At 42.7% G+C, this 14,751-nt stretch overlaps 1 protein-coding gene across 1 annotated transcript in view; it reads right to left on the bottom strand.

Annotated features, from left to right (window-relative positions):
* Nucleotides 1-3,162: 3,162 nt before the first annotated feature.
* Nucleotides 3,163-14,751, bottom strand: part of LOC134347284 (SLAM family member 5-like) — a 35,703-nt gene continuing 24,114 nt past the window's right edge. The window contains exons 3-6 of the mRNA XM_063049685.1: nucleotides 12,816-13,145; nucleotides 11,528-11,815; nucleotides 9,142-9,272; nucleotides 3,163-3,252 (exon numbers count right to left, since the gene is read on the bottom strand). Of these exons, the coding sequence (XP_062905755.1) occupies nucleotides 3,163-3,252; nucleotides 9,142-9,272; nucleotides 11,528-11,815; nucleotides 12,816-13,145 (839 nt within the window). The remainder of the gene's footprint in view (nucleotides 3,253-9,141; nucleotides 9,273-11,527; nucleotides 11,816-12,815; nucleotides 13,146-14,751) is intronic.

The following is a 14,751-nucleotide window of genomic DNA, read 5'->3' on the forward strand; positions in this document are numbered from 1 at the left end:
AAAGTTGGCCAGGATTCACATCCCTCATGTAAACTGCCACAAAAGACACTGAATGAGGCAAATGGAACTGAATTTTAAAACCACATTACAGGGAAGTATTTATAAATGGTCTCAGCCCAAGCGACGATTTTTTTCAGTCATCATGCTAAAATCAAAGCAATCTTTAATTGTTTTGTGACTAAGAAATAGAAATAAAAGTAAGCTCCTCAATCTTTCTCTGATATTCAACATAATTTTTGCTAATTATCTACTTTTACTGCAATCTTCCCATATCCAGTGATTAATTTAATACACAGAGATCGATTGAACTTTTCTTGAAATTGAACTTGCAGATTGAGATCCCACAGATTCCTTATCTCAGTACTAAATGGCATGTTGCTTATTGTGTGACTGTGACCTGGTTTTAAATTCCCTTATTTGGTGGAAATGATCAGCTGTCTATCTACACTGTGAAGCACTGTAAGAACTTTGTGAATTTCAGTGAGATCACCGTCCATTCTTCCAAATTCTACAGAATACAGGCCTAGAAGACACAGACTCACATTTTGCTACAAACTGAAACCAGCTCAGTGAAATCGCTCTGTATAAAATCATACTACATATCCCACTGGTCACAGCATGCTGGTCTGAGAAAGCAGAATTTCTTTTCATCACTTTTTGCTTTATTCAGTTGTCGGCCACATCAACATATTACCATGAACTGCATGTAATATGTAGTTATTGCATGCAGTTATTACACTTTGTTGACCAGCTACCTATATGGAGCATCATTCCAAGCCTTCTGAGAAACATACAAGGCACATTCACTGGTTCCCCTTTATCCTTTCTGTTGATCACATTCTCAGAAGATCAGTCAAGGTACTTCTTGTTTCATAAATCCATGTTTACTGTGTTGAATCCTGTTTCATGATGTTCTATTATCAAATTGTAAATTCTAGCAATTTTTCTGCTATTAACATCAAGCAAATGTGTCAGTAGATCTCTGCTTCATCTCTCCCTCCTTTAGAGGGTTTACAGTCTGCAGAACAACTCTAGAATCCATGGAATTTTAGAAGACTCTAAGAAAACATTTCCTTTCTCAACCACAGGCTATTTAAAAAAATCAGTGATGCAGATTCTCAGAATTTATCACCAACTTCCCTATTTCATTTCCTTCAGTTTTCTTTCCCGTGATGCCCTTTGTTCTTTAGTATTTGTCGCAGTTGATTACAAACTCTCCACTCTGCCTGCTTGTGCAAGAAACCCCTATTTGCTGTCCTTTAGCTGAAAGTGGAAGACAGAATAAAACTCTGTGGTTCTCAATATTTTAGTTGTCAAAAATTTCAGTAGTACAATACCATGCTCCTTTCTTTTCAATGTTACGTGATAAAAGATGAATTTAATCTTTGTGCACACAATTGCCAGGAACTGTACTATTAATCTGTGAGACATAATGCTCATGGTCTTGGGCTATATGTGTTTTTTTGTGCAACAATGATTTTTTGCTCATGATTATGTACGTACTGTGTATGCTTTGCACCTTGGCCCAGAGGAATGCTGTTTTGTTCGGCTGTAGTCATGTATGGTTGAATGATGGTTAAACTTGATTTGATCTGAGAGTTGTAAATTCCCAAGTTTTATTTTCAATGATAAATCATACCAGTCCTAAAATATAACAAGGCCCTTCCTTTCTTTCATGATTTTCCATTATGAACTCTATGTGATGTTTGAAGCACATGACAGGAAGCTTAGACTGTTCTCTGAGCTGCTCCTTCACCCAACATGAAACCAGTGACTTACCATCAAGGCTTTTTATCATCATCTCAGACGTTTTTTGACCAAATGACAGTTGTCCCATCATCCCTTGGTCCTCTGTTCCACATATATCAGTCACCAACCCCTGTCTCACTCCTCCTCCTCTCCTCTTCATGCCAGCTATCTTCCCTCTCCTGATGCAATGTCTTGTCCCAAAGCTTTGACAATCTTTTTGTTGCCCCCCACCCTTTCTAATCAGATGCTCCCTGAACCACCGTGTTTCTGCAGCAGATTGTTTGTTTTTTTTTTGCTGCAGGTCATTCCACTGCTCTTTCACTATTCCGGTGCTTTACTCCTTTAAGGGACGCTGGAATTTCTAGGTCAGTGTTGGCCCTTTCTGTGCCAGACCACCGAGGCACATTTTGTTGAAAGCCACAACAATTCCAAATGCTTGTGTTTGCAAAGAGCAAGCGTATCACCTTCACACAGGGAAATGCATACCATAAATAAAGTTAAAGGCTTAGTTTACTAATAAAATAAAATACAAAATGACATGCCAGAATGATACCCGTACCAAACAGGAAATGATGAAAATACACTGTGGATGACAGACCATGCACAACACTTACCATTCTTAGATACCTACAATCTCTGCCATACCAGATTATATGTAGGCAGAGGCAATAATTTTCTTTGAGATGTAGCATAGACTAGTTGCAGACTAAAATACACAATGATTCAGTCTCCAAAAATTCCAAATCTTTACAATCCCCTGAGGAGAAACTCTATTTCATTGCCAGCTTAAACTCTGACATTTTCTGTAAATACACTTTTGAATTCTAGATTCTCCACTAGGAGAAACATCACCTCAGCATCAATCTTGATTTGACATCTACCCAGAATGTTAATCTTCTGCATGGTCAGCAGTTAACCATATACCCTTTGATCAGCTTAGATTCAACCTGCTCAACCTTTCCTTATAAGATAACCCTTTGACCCCATGAACAAACCAAATGAGTCTTTCCTGATCTGCCTCCAATGCAAGCTATTAGTGCATCACACTTCTCCACAACTCAACAACCAGATATAAACCACACCCTCACCTCTCGGTCTCTCATTCACTCCAATTTCCCTCCTTAGGACTGATCACCTTGCTGTGTACTTCCAACATTTCTCATTTGGGGTTCCCCAGCTTGTCTCCCAGTCCTTCCGAACCACACTCTCAGTGGAAACCTGTTCCAACACCTGATCCGCTCTCCCAATGTGCAAGTCAGTGGTATCAGCTGTAGGCAGTGCAAGAATTAGCTGAGCAAAAAAAAATTGCTGGGATTAAAGGGCACTTCAATTTCAAGCTTATATTTCCTATGGTGGAGGATCAACAGAGTGTTGAACTCCTCTCTTCCATGTTTGTTGCTGCCAATGTTGTGTTCACATCAGGATTGTGTCATCGTATATCGTCGTGAGCTCTGCCCTCGGATTTTGCCGTCCTTTGTTGGCATCCAGTTGATGTAAATGTCTCTGTGGTTTGAAAAAAAAAGTAATTTCAATGATCCATGTGTTTAGACTTTGTGATTATCTGACTTGTTCTGGAAACACAATGTCCACGGAGAGAACGCAGAAGACTGTTTAAAGGGAATTGAATACAAGATAGTTTTCATACTTTAGCACTGATAAATCAAAGAATTGAAAAAAAATCAGTATAATTTTTGAAGTATAGGGCGGAATAGAGAGATTTTATATCATAACATAAAGTAAAATGTGTTTTCTAATTGTTAGGCATCTTTACACTGTGGGCTACTGAGAACTGGCTGCAGAGTTCTGCTTTCTATGATAATTTCCATCCCTCTATCTCTGCAAAGGGAGTACTTTACAGTAGTGTGGAGGTTTTAACTGCGGAGAAAGCTTCATGCTATAAGACATGGAAAGGAATGGAGACATTACCCTGCTATGGAGTGTCTTTCCCAATGCCTTGTGGAATATTGCAGGGGCAGCTCTAATGTAAAGAGTCACATACTCTTCCACTTCAAACACAAAAACTGAGTCAAAAGCAGGTGAAACCATACATGTTATCAGCTTATCAGGATTGTACAAATATAATGTGCTACCTTTAGTACTAACCTCTCTCTTACCCTCTCCATCTCCATCTCTCTCTCTCTCCTGTTTCTTGTTCCAGTCCTACCTGTTATCCGATTACTCATCTGTATTTTTATTCAGACCCATGGTGTGTGACCATTTTCTGCAGTCAGCATCCACACCACATTGAGCTCCACAACTTCTACATTTCCTAGCCAACAGGACAAATTTTATTGATAATTTAAAAAAATATATATTTTTTGTTCTCCCATAGACTTGCCCCTTCCCAGCAGCAATCGCTCTGAGTAATATAATCCTCTAAAAAAACTTCACCTTGTCACTGAAGGAATGCAACAAACTGATTGGATAGCTGCATCTAATCAGTTGTAAAATTCTAAAACAATAAAATCCCTCTCTAATCATATCATAGAAACATAGAAAACCTACAGCACAATAGAGGCCCTTCTGCCCACAAAGCTGTGCGAACATGTCCTTACCTTAGACATTACCTAGGGTTACACATAGCACTATATTTCTCTAACAAATATTCCACTCTCCCCTCCTACCCCTCCTCACAGTCCCCCACCCTGCTCTCATGACCATACCCCTCCCCCACACGAAACCACCACGGTGGGCTTCACAGCTGAACAGGTGAGAAGACAGCTGAAACGTCTCAACCCAAACAAGGCTGCGGAACCGGATGGTGTCAGTACCAGGGTGTTCAAAGCCTGTGCCCCTCAGCTATGTGGAGTACTTCGCCATGTATTGAGCCTGAGGCTCCGGAGGGTTCCTGTACTGTGGAAGACGTCCTGCCTCATCCCTGTGCCGAAGATACCGCGCCCCAGCGGCCTCAGTGACTACAGACCAGTGCATTGACCTCCCACATCATGAAGACCCTGGAGAGACTTGTTCTGGAGCTGCTCCGGCCTATGGTCAGGCCACACTTAGATCCCTTCCAGTTTGCCTACCAGCCCCGAATAGGAGTTGAGGATGCCATCGTCTTCCTGCTGAACCGTGTCTACGCCCTCCTGGACAAGCCAGCGAGCACTGTGAGGGTCATGTTTTTTGACTTCTTCAGTGCGTTCAACACCATCTGCCCTGCTCTGCTGGGGGAGAAGCTGACAGCGATGCAGGTGGATGCTTCCCTGGTATCATGGATTCTTGATTACCTGACTGGCAGACCACAGTACATGTGCTTGCAACACTGCGTTTCCGACAGAGTGATCAGCAGCACTGGGGCTCCACAGGGGACTGTCTTGTCTCCCTTTCTCTTCACCATTTACACCTCGGACTTCAACTACTGCACGGAGTCTTGTCATCTTCAGAAGTTTTCAGATGACTCTGCCATAGTTGGATGCATCAGCAAGGGAGATGAGGCTGAGTACAGGGCTACGGTAGGAAACTTTGTCACATGGTGTGAGCAGAATTATCTGCAGCTTAATGTGAAAAATACTAAGGAGCTGGTGGTAGACCTGAGGAGAGCTAAGGTACCGGTGACCCCTGTTTCCATCCAGGGGGTCAGTGTGGACATGGTAGAGGATTACAAATACCTGGGGATACGAATTGACAATAAACTGGACTGGTCAAAGAACACTGAGGCTGTCTACAAGAAGGGGCAGAGCCGTCTCTATTTCCTGAGGAGACTGAGGTCCTTTAACATCTGCCGGATGATGCTGAGGATGTTCTCCGAGTCTGTGGTGGCCAGTGCTATCATGTTTGCTGCTGTGTGTTGGGGCAGCAGGCTGAGGGTGGCAGACACCAACAGAATCAACAAACTCATTCATAAGGCCAGTGATGTTGTGGGGATGGAACTGGACTCTCTCACGGTGGTGTCTGAAGAGAGGATGCTGTCTAAGTTGCATGCCACCTTGGTCAATGTCTCCCATCCACTACATAATGTGCTGGGTGGGCACAGGAATACATTCAGCCAGAGACTCATTCCACCGAGATGCAGCACTGAGCGTCATAGGAAATCATTCCCGCCTGTGGCCATCAAACTTTACAACTCCTCCCTTGGAGGATCAGACACCCTGAGCCAACAGGCTGGTCCTGGACTTATTTCATAATTTACTGGCATAATTTACATATTACTATTTATGGTTCTATTACTATTTACTATTTATGGAGCAACTGTAACAAAAAGCAATTTCCCCCAGGATTAATAAAGTATGACTATGACTATAAGCTTCAAGTACCTATCCAGGAGTCTCTTAAGAGACGCTATCATATCCGCCTGCACCACTGCCGCCGGCAGCCCATTCCACACACTCACCACTCTCTACATAAAAACTTACCCCTGACATCTCCTCCGTACCTGCTTCCAAGCACTTTAAAACTATACCCTCTCATGCTTGCCATTTCAGCCCGAGGAAAAAGCCTCTGACTATCCACATGATCAATGCCTCTCATCATCTTATACACCTCTATCAGGTCATCCTCTCATTCTCCATCGCTCCAAGGAGAAAAGGCGGAGTTCATTCAACCTATTCTCATAAGGCATGCTCCCCAATCCAGGCAACATCCTTGTAAATCTCCTCTGCACCCTTTCTATGGTTTCCACGTCCTTCCTGTAGTGAAGCGACCAGAAATGAGCACTGTACACCAAGTGGGGTTTGACTAGGGTCCGAAATAGCTGCAACACTACCTCTCAGCTCTTAAACTCAATCCCACGATTGATGAAGGCCAATGCACCGTACACCCTCTTAACCACAGAGTCAATCTGCGCAGCTGCTTTGAGTGTCCTATGGACTCGGACCCCAAGATCCCTCTGATCCTCCACGCTGCCAAGAGTCTTAACCATTAATGCTATATTCTGTTATATTGTATTTTTCTGCCTCTGTAAAACTAACTGACTGAGCTTCTGGCTGTCTGGCTTCAGTTTTTGTTAACTGCAGTGTGCCAATTCTAGATCATTAACATTTGATGTGCCGTATTCTAAAATCTTGCAGATGGAGCTGGAGAGGATTTGTTATTGGTAGCTCTGTTTGGATGGCGTGGGTGCAATATGCTGAGCGAGATGAACTGTAACATTGTGACATACAGTAATCAAATTGCAATTCTCTTGTGCAAAGCAAGAGGCCTTTATCAAATGGAACCATCCCACAGCATCAGACAGAAGATGAAAGTTCAGGCAGAGAAAGAAGGAAACTGATCAGGGTGTGAACAAGTTTGTTCTTGTTGAAAGTATCACTGGTTATTTGGTACTGAAACTGAGAAAAATGGAGAGAATATGAGAGCATAAATCCAACAAACATTTGCAGCTTGTACTAACCTGGTCCCTGGCAATGCTTGTTCTCCTGATCACAACATAAGCACTGATTTATTTCTCCTTTCAGTGTCAGAAGCTTTAAATTAAAAAAAAACATGCTGTTGAAACCATTTCTGGATGCTCCTTCTGTTTTGTTTTCAGAAAATATTTTCTCTAAATATCTTTTCCCTTAAAGATTACCTGTGCTCAATCCTTCCACCAGCCATAACTTCTCCATTCAAAAACCTGACTGACTGCACAACCACAAGGGCATCTTAGAGAAGTCTGATCCTATCCTTAATGTGCACACTGTGGGCATTTCCTTTCACTGACCTACCCAGCTGCCATCCAGCCCCATTAGGAACTTTCACTAGGAATGAAGAATCCAGTTATTTCTCATTGGTATCAAGGCTGTACAGTAGACTTTGGACCAGGGAAAATCATAAACTCTCACCCTCAGAGGAAAAAATAAATAACCAAGGTGGAATTCCATTCTTCATTGTCAAGTGAACTGGGAGTACTCTTCACAGCCAATACAATTTAAGAAAACACCTGTGCCCAGTCTAGGTGAACTGACATTTACATCATGATGTTGGTCACCCCTGAATCTTCCGTTGAAAGGATGAGTTGGTCATCCCCAATTGTCTCCAGTTTCCACAATACGAACAGTGTTCTGTGCTAAAGGATAAAAAACTGCCTAATCAGACAGACTTCATGAAGTTAATGGTGAATCCTGTGGGCAATGTTCCCAATGCTTGGCTGTCCCTGCTTTCCCTTGTCCTTTGCTTCAGCCACTGAAATGCAGATAGTGTAGGGGCAGGAGCAGGAAACCAAGCAGGTTACTCCCATTATCATTACTTTACTCACAGACTGGAATTTCACTTTTGCAACATAAAACCATTCCTTCCATTCTGGCTGTCTGGATGGTTCTTCAGACTGTCCAATTCATAACCATTTTAATCACCTTTAATCTCCATTGAAAAATTCCCAGCTTGATTTATTTATTTGTCTACAGCACCTTCTCAAATAATGATTGTGTGCTGCACTCTCTTTGTTTCCTCAGCCTCCACCCTCAGTGTACAACATCCAAGAAACATTTGCTGTTAATAATGAAACCCATGCAGCACAGTTATGAAGTTACATTATCTGTAAACTAGTTTAAATGGAATGCAGATATATAAACATCACTAAAACTTTTAAGAGCAGATTGTATTACATGGCACTTCGGAGCAACAGGCATTGGTTTTCTGCAATGTACCACTGTTAGGAATGAAATAACTTGGATCCATTCAATACTGAACTTGCTTTTGTGAACTGAGCTAGCTCCCAATTGTGGTTCACACTTTGGCCCTGCATATTCTTAGATCCCATAAGGGGTACACAGATGGTTGCTGAACAGCAGGGAAATCCACACCCCCGGCAATGGAGAGTATGCAAAGCAAGACTGTTCCTTTATGTGTTGGATTACAAAGAGGAAATTGGGGTCCGTTGTGTTGGGGTGGAGAGATGTTTGAGATTTGTAGCTGGGGGAGAGGTTTTCTAGTCAGGTGGGTACCTCCAATCAGGAGATGGCAGAGAGCTTGTCCGGTGTTGTGGGTTGGAACCATGGGGGAGAAAATAGTGTGTGGTGCAAGACCTGACTGACAGGCACTGCAAAAGCTTTCTTCTGTAGTGACAGGCCGAGAAATGGTGATGGCCATTCCGAAGTGAAGGAAAATCCCAGGGATAGTGCGCGTTGAGGGCCACTGCACTTTCCTGGGATGCTCTTTGTCAAGCTGCAAAAGGGATCAGAACTGGAGTCACACGCACCACATTTTATAGTCACCAAATTTCATTAAACATGCGGCACACATGGTGGAACATGTGGTGAGTTATCCCCTCAGTTCAAGGACTTATTGTATTTGTTTTCCTACTCAGGATGTGGTATACCCTCACTCCACTAATAATTGCATGGTGATGATCACTAGTTTAGTGAGACCATACACGATGGGAACTAAAGCAAGAGATCCCATTAATAAGGACTAACTTGAAGCCAACTATTGTGATGGGCATTACCAGGGGTACACAATCTGACTTAATAAGAATACTCTAGAGTACTTGCCTTTATTGATCTTGAGTTCTCTCTTCCAATACAAAGTGAAAACAATAGCCGTGATGAAAGCTATCAGAGTAATGGTAGTAATTAAACAAATGTGGAATGGCCCCAGTAGTTTCTCACCTGAAAAGGGATGGACATTCATCTGTGATTCTCTCAACATTTAAGTTAAACTTGCTTTAAAATAGGAAATACAACAGACTGGTGAAGCTGAGATCAAGAGGAGAGCTGATACAGAGTGTGACATTAACATTCAGTGAAGGAACAAAATGATTTTAATGGTCAATTATTTCCTGTAACATGCTTGTGATGACACACGCGTGAAGCTGCAGTACCAGGAATCCCTACACCACAGAAGGAAGCTAGCCACCAATTCCAGCATTCCCTCTCCCTTGGTCTTTCCACACAGCCCAGATTGATTGTTTCCACCGATCCTACATGTGGTTGATTGCACACCACAACCACTCCATTCAAAAGCATATTCCCTCCCTTGTGCCTTTTGCTCAGTATCTGTGGCATGTAGCCATGGAAACATCTGCTAATGGAAAAACATCAAGGATACATCAAGATGTATAAAATGATAAGACTGGAGAGACATTCAAATAAGGCTAATATAAGAGGGCATAATTATATAGTGATTGGATAATAGTATAGGGGGTTCAATCATTCAGAGGTTCAGTGGTTCCAGAGAATGTCTGCAGTATACAACCTGAAAATCTTACTCTCTGCAGACAGCCTTGAAACAGAAGAAAAATCCCAAAGAATGAATGACAGAAAAGATGTAAGAACCCCAAAGCCCCTTGTCCCCTCCCACACACAAGCAACAGCAAGCAGCATTAACCCTCTCCCCACTTATTCTGGCAGAGCGCATCAGCACTCCCACCAGCCATTATGCAAGAAACAGCAAAGGGCCAAAGAGAGAGCATGGTCTACAGTCCATAAAAAACTACTGTTCAACATCCCTCAGGCTCTCTCTCTCAGCTAAGCAGAGACGGATATCACTCCTTCCACAGTAAGAGGGACACACAGTCGCTGTTTCGATGTTACAGTCCGTAGCACTACTTTTATTTGAGTTTCCCCCAACTCGAGAATCAGCAGCAACCTCTCACTCACCATCGAGACAGAGAGAGAGCGGTCACCCGAGTGGAGAGGCCTCTGACAGTCTCGAGAGAAGGCAACTAACAAAGTCATTAAGAAGGAAAAGATGGAATATGAAAGTAAGCTGGTTAATAATATTAAAGAGGATACAAAAAGTTTCTTCAGATACATAAAGTGTAAAAGAGAGGTGAGAGTGGATATCGGACCATTGGAAAATGATGCTGGAGAGGTAGTATTGGGGGACAAGGAATTGGCAGACAAACTGAATAAGTATTTTGCATCAGATTTTACTGTGGAAAACACTGGCAGTACGGTGTAAGTTCCAGAGTGTCAAGGGTCATGAAACGTGTGAAATTGCCATTACGAAGGAGAAGGTTTATGGGAAACTGAAAGCTCTGAAGGTAAGTCACCTAGACCAGATGGTGTACACCCCAGGTTTCTTAAAGAAGTAGCTGAAGGGATTGTTTTTATTTTTACACCCCAATTAACTCTGGCCACACCCCCCATAAAACCGCAGCCACTACACTACCCTATCCACCAAAGCCCTATATGCTCACCACACAAAACTTCACAACCTGTTCTCTCCCAACCCATTCTCTCCCAACCCAACATATACATCCACCATCCCTACCCTCAAACCTAATCTTAATGTCCAAGGGGGCACATACCCCCCACTAACCCTAGGCACAACCTCACAAATGCAATGACTTGTGTAGGAGGGGGGGAAAGATCCAATAAAGGCAAGTGTTGGACCTGGTTAATGAAGGCATGGGCCAGATCAATGTGGCAGGGTTGTGTGACACAGAATCTCAAGTGACAAGATCAAGAAGCACAAGAGAGCTGATTCACCCACTGCCCGAATAATCTCAATCCGTCTCGTTGTCTCAATGTTTCGGCTTCCCATGATGCTACAGTTTGTGATGCCGGCGAAAAATCAGCTCAACAAGACCATACAAGGTCACGACCTGAAGGAGCTTCCTTCCAGGCCTCGCCTGGAGATATTGAAAACACAGCCAATTGGCAAGCCCTAAGAACGTGAACACGCTGCCGTCAAGCTCTTTGCAGTCAAGCTCTGACTGGCCCATAGATGGGGCCAGAATGAATAGGGCAGCAAAGTTAAGTCTGGAGTTTATGCTCAGGCTGCACATTCCTAAAACTCACCGATCTATCTCAGACCTGACTAATCCATTGTATGGGTATTGAAATTAGAATAGAAAGGAAATAAATAACTGTCAGTATTTGAGAAAAGTTTACGGGTGTTGAAGAAGTAATGCACCAACCTTCAGTGTCTGGACAGAGGTTTCTGAGATCCACACTCATAGTTGCCTCACTGACAGGGTTCCTCACTGTGCAGTTGTACACTCTGTTATCACTCGGCCTTAAGGACAATTCCAGACTTCTCCCTTCGTCAGTCAGTACATGAGACTCATCGGTCGTGACCTTATCATCTCCTGTCCACCAAGAGTAAACTGGCTTCGTGCCACGTTCCAGTAAACAGTCCAAGCTAATGTTACATAGCTCATTTGAGACAAATTGGCTGCTAGTTATTACGGGTGTTGATACACGTTCTGTTTATAAGAAAAACAAAAAAAAGATAATGGTTTGTCAACAAGAGATATTAATTGTGAGCCTGTCTCAAGAACTTTGATATAGGGCTAAGAGAAGCCTGTTCAGCCATTCATCAATCTCATTTTTATCCTATCCTAAATTCCTTTTATATACAAAAGATCTATCTACTTTAGTATTGATTGACCTTAATAATTAAGTCTCCCCAGTCTTCTAGAGTAGTCCTACCCCTTACTCTGACTCTAGCCTTCTCAGGCTGGGCAGATATCCACCAAGCATCCACTCTATTAGGACCTATGAGATTTGTTTCTTAAGTTTTGGTGAGATTACCTTTCATTCTTCTGAACTTTTAGGAATACAGGTGTACACTACTCAGTCTGTTGTATGGAAACCTATCCATCCCAGGAACTGTACTGCTGACATTTAGTTAGAACTCCCATGTATGTCACGTTTTAAATAAGGAGACTGAAATGGAACTTGTATGAACAGCTTTGAGAGTACTAGAACATTTCTTGTCCATATTATCTCTGTTCCACGTGGATTTTCAGTTAGCAAGCTCAATAGTCTAGTAGCTTCCACTCCTGTTCTTCACTTTCACGTCTCTTCTGCACTGTACAATTCTCCTTCCAAATAGTAAGGAGGAGAGGTAAATGCTGCTGTCGTACCCTCTCACCACTGAACATTGTGGTTTCTGGGACAATAGGATGAGGATGCAGGTGGCAGCAAGTATTTATTGTAAGAGATCATACTGTCAGATGACTTAGTGTTCCCTTCTGGAAGGGAACCATCCAATTTTTTTGCCAGCAGTATGTACAGTAAACAGACAGTGCTTCGGACCGGGTCCTTCACAAAAGCAGGTGCTGCATCTGAGCAGTGTTTCAGTGTTCCCTCTGCCTTGTGTATCCCACAGGCTTCGGCTCGACCGCAAACATCTCCCCTTTCATCTTTAATTACTCTAAAAATGTCAGACCAGAATATATGTTATAATGAAAGTAATATTACCATAAATTCGCAGTTCCATCACTTCATGATGGACATCTGCATCGGTCCTTGCATTTATTTCATACAGGCCTTCATCACTGTATGTTAGGTTCTGTATTTCCAGGCTATAGTCCTTCAAGTTTAATGTTACCCTCTCTCTCTTACAATTTGTTGGATTGTTTGTATATTTCACACATAATTGAATCTTTTTTTGATGAGATGAATTTGTGTAGTCCCAAGCAATGAATGAAATGTTTTCTCCTGACACATTTCCTGGCAAAGTGACTGACTGTCCCAGTGTCCCATTCACCACACAACGAGTAGCCGGGTTCCCATTGGTCCCTGCCAGAACTGAAACAGAAGGACATGTCATTAGAGTCATTAGTCTCAGTGTGTTGGTGTCCACATTTCCACAGCATGGCAACTCTAGCAGGGTCCCAAATCTGAGGGACAAGAGGAAGCAGGCAGATGAGAACACCACCACATGTTGGGACGATGCCCTTTTACCTCAGTGGCACACATGCTATCTAATGACCATGGAGGAAAACAATTAAAACACAAAAGTGGTTTCTGATAGAACAGCTATGCTCCACGCAAGGCTGTGAATACACAATGCATTTTTGTTTGTGACACGGGAGACTACAGTTGCTGGTACATAGAAATAATCTGCTGGAGGAGATCAGCATTTCAAACTGCTTCTATGGTGGGGGGGGGTGGTCGATTAATGTTTTGGGTAGAAATCCTGCATCATTACTTACCCTCACAGATGCTGCCTGACCTGCTGAGTTCCTCCAGCAGTTTATGTTTTTTGCCACAGTTTAATTGCATTGGCACAACATTTATTTTTGCTGGCTCTAAACCCTAGAACATCCTCCCCAACACCATTGTGCGGGCATCTTCCCCAGAAGGACTTAAACTGTTCCAGAAGGCAGCTTACCAGCACTTCTCAAGGGCAGTTTGTGATGAGCAGTAATGGTGACCTTGACAGCAAAGTACAGGGTGGAGAAGGGAAATGGTGGGAGAACGATCTGGTCCCATAAACTACAATAGGCACACTCAGTCATCACTTTATTCAGTTCATAGAATCATAGAACCATAGACCCATAGAATATTACAGCACAGAAACAGGGTTTTTGGCCATTCTTGGCTGTGTCGAACCTTTTTTCTGCCTAGTCCCACTGACCTGCTCCTGGACCATATCCCTCCATACACCTCTCATCCATATACCTGTCCAACTTTTTCTTAAATGTTAAAAGTCAGCCCGCATTTACCATTTCACATGGCAGCTCATTCCACACTCCCACCACTCTGTGTGAAGAAGCCCCCCCACTAATGTTCCCTTTAAACTTTTCCCCCTTCACCCTTAACCCATGTCCTCTGGTTTTTTTTTCTCCCCTAACCTCAGTGGAAAAAGCCTGCTTGCATTCATCCTATCTATACCCATCTTAATTTTATATACATCTATCAAATCTCCCCTCATTCTTCTACGCTCCAGGGAATAAAGTCCTAACCTATTCAACCTTTCTCTGTAACTCAGTTTCTCAAGTCCTGGCAACGTCCTTGTAAACCTTCTCTGCACTCTTTCAACCTTATTAATATCCTTCCTGTAATTTGGTGACCAAAACTGCACACAATACCCCAAATTCGGCCTCACCAATGCTTTATGCAACCTCACCATAACATTCCAACTTTTATACTCAATACTTTGACTTATAAAGGCCAATGTACCAAAAGCTCTCTTTACGACCCTATCTACCTGTGGCGCCACTTTTAGGGAATTTTGTATCTGTATTCCCAGATCCCTCTGTTCTACTGCACTCCTCAATGCCTTACCATTAACCCTGTATGTTCTACCTTGGTTTGTCCTTCCAAAGTGCAATACCTCACACTTGTCTGTATTAAGCTTCATCTGCCATTGTTCAGCTCAGTTTTCCAGCTGGTCCAAATCCCTTTGCAA

This window comes from Mobula hypostoma, chromosome 5 (genome assembly GCF_963921235.1).
Source record: "Mobula hypostoma chromosome 5, sMobHyp1.1, whole genome shotgun sequence".
In the NCBI taxonomy this organism is placed as follows: domain Eukaryota; kingdom Metazoa; phylum Chordata; class Chondrichthyes; order Myliobatiformes; family Myliobatidae; genus Mobula; species Mobula hypostoma.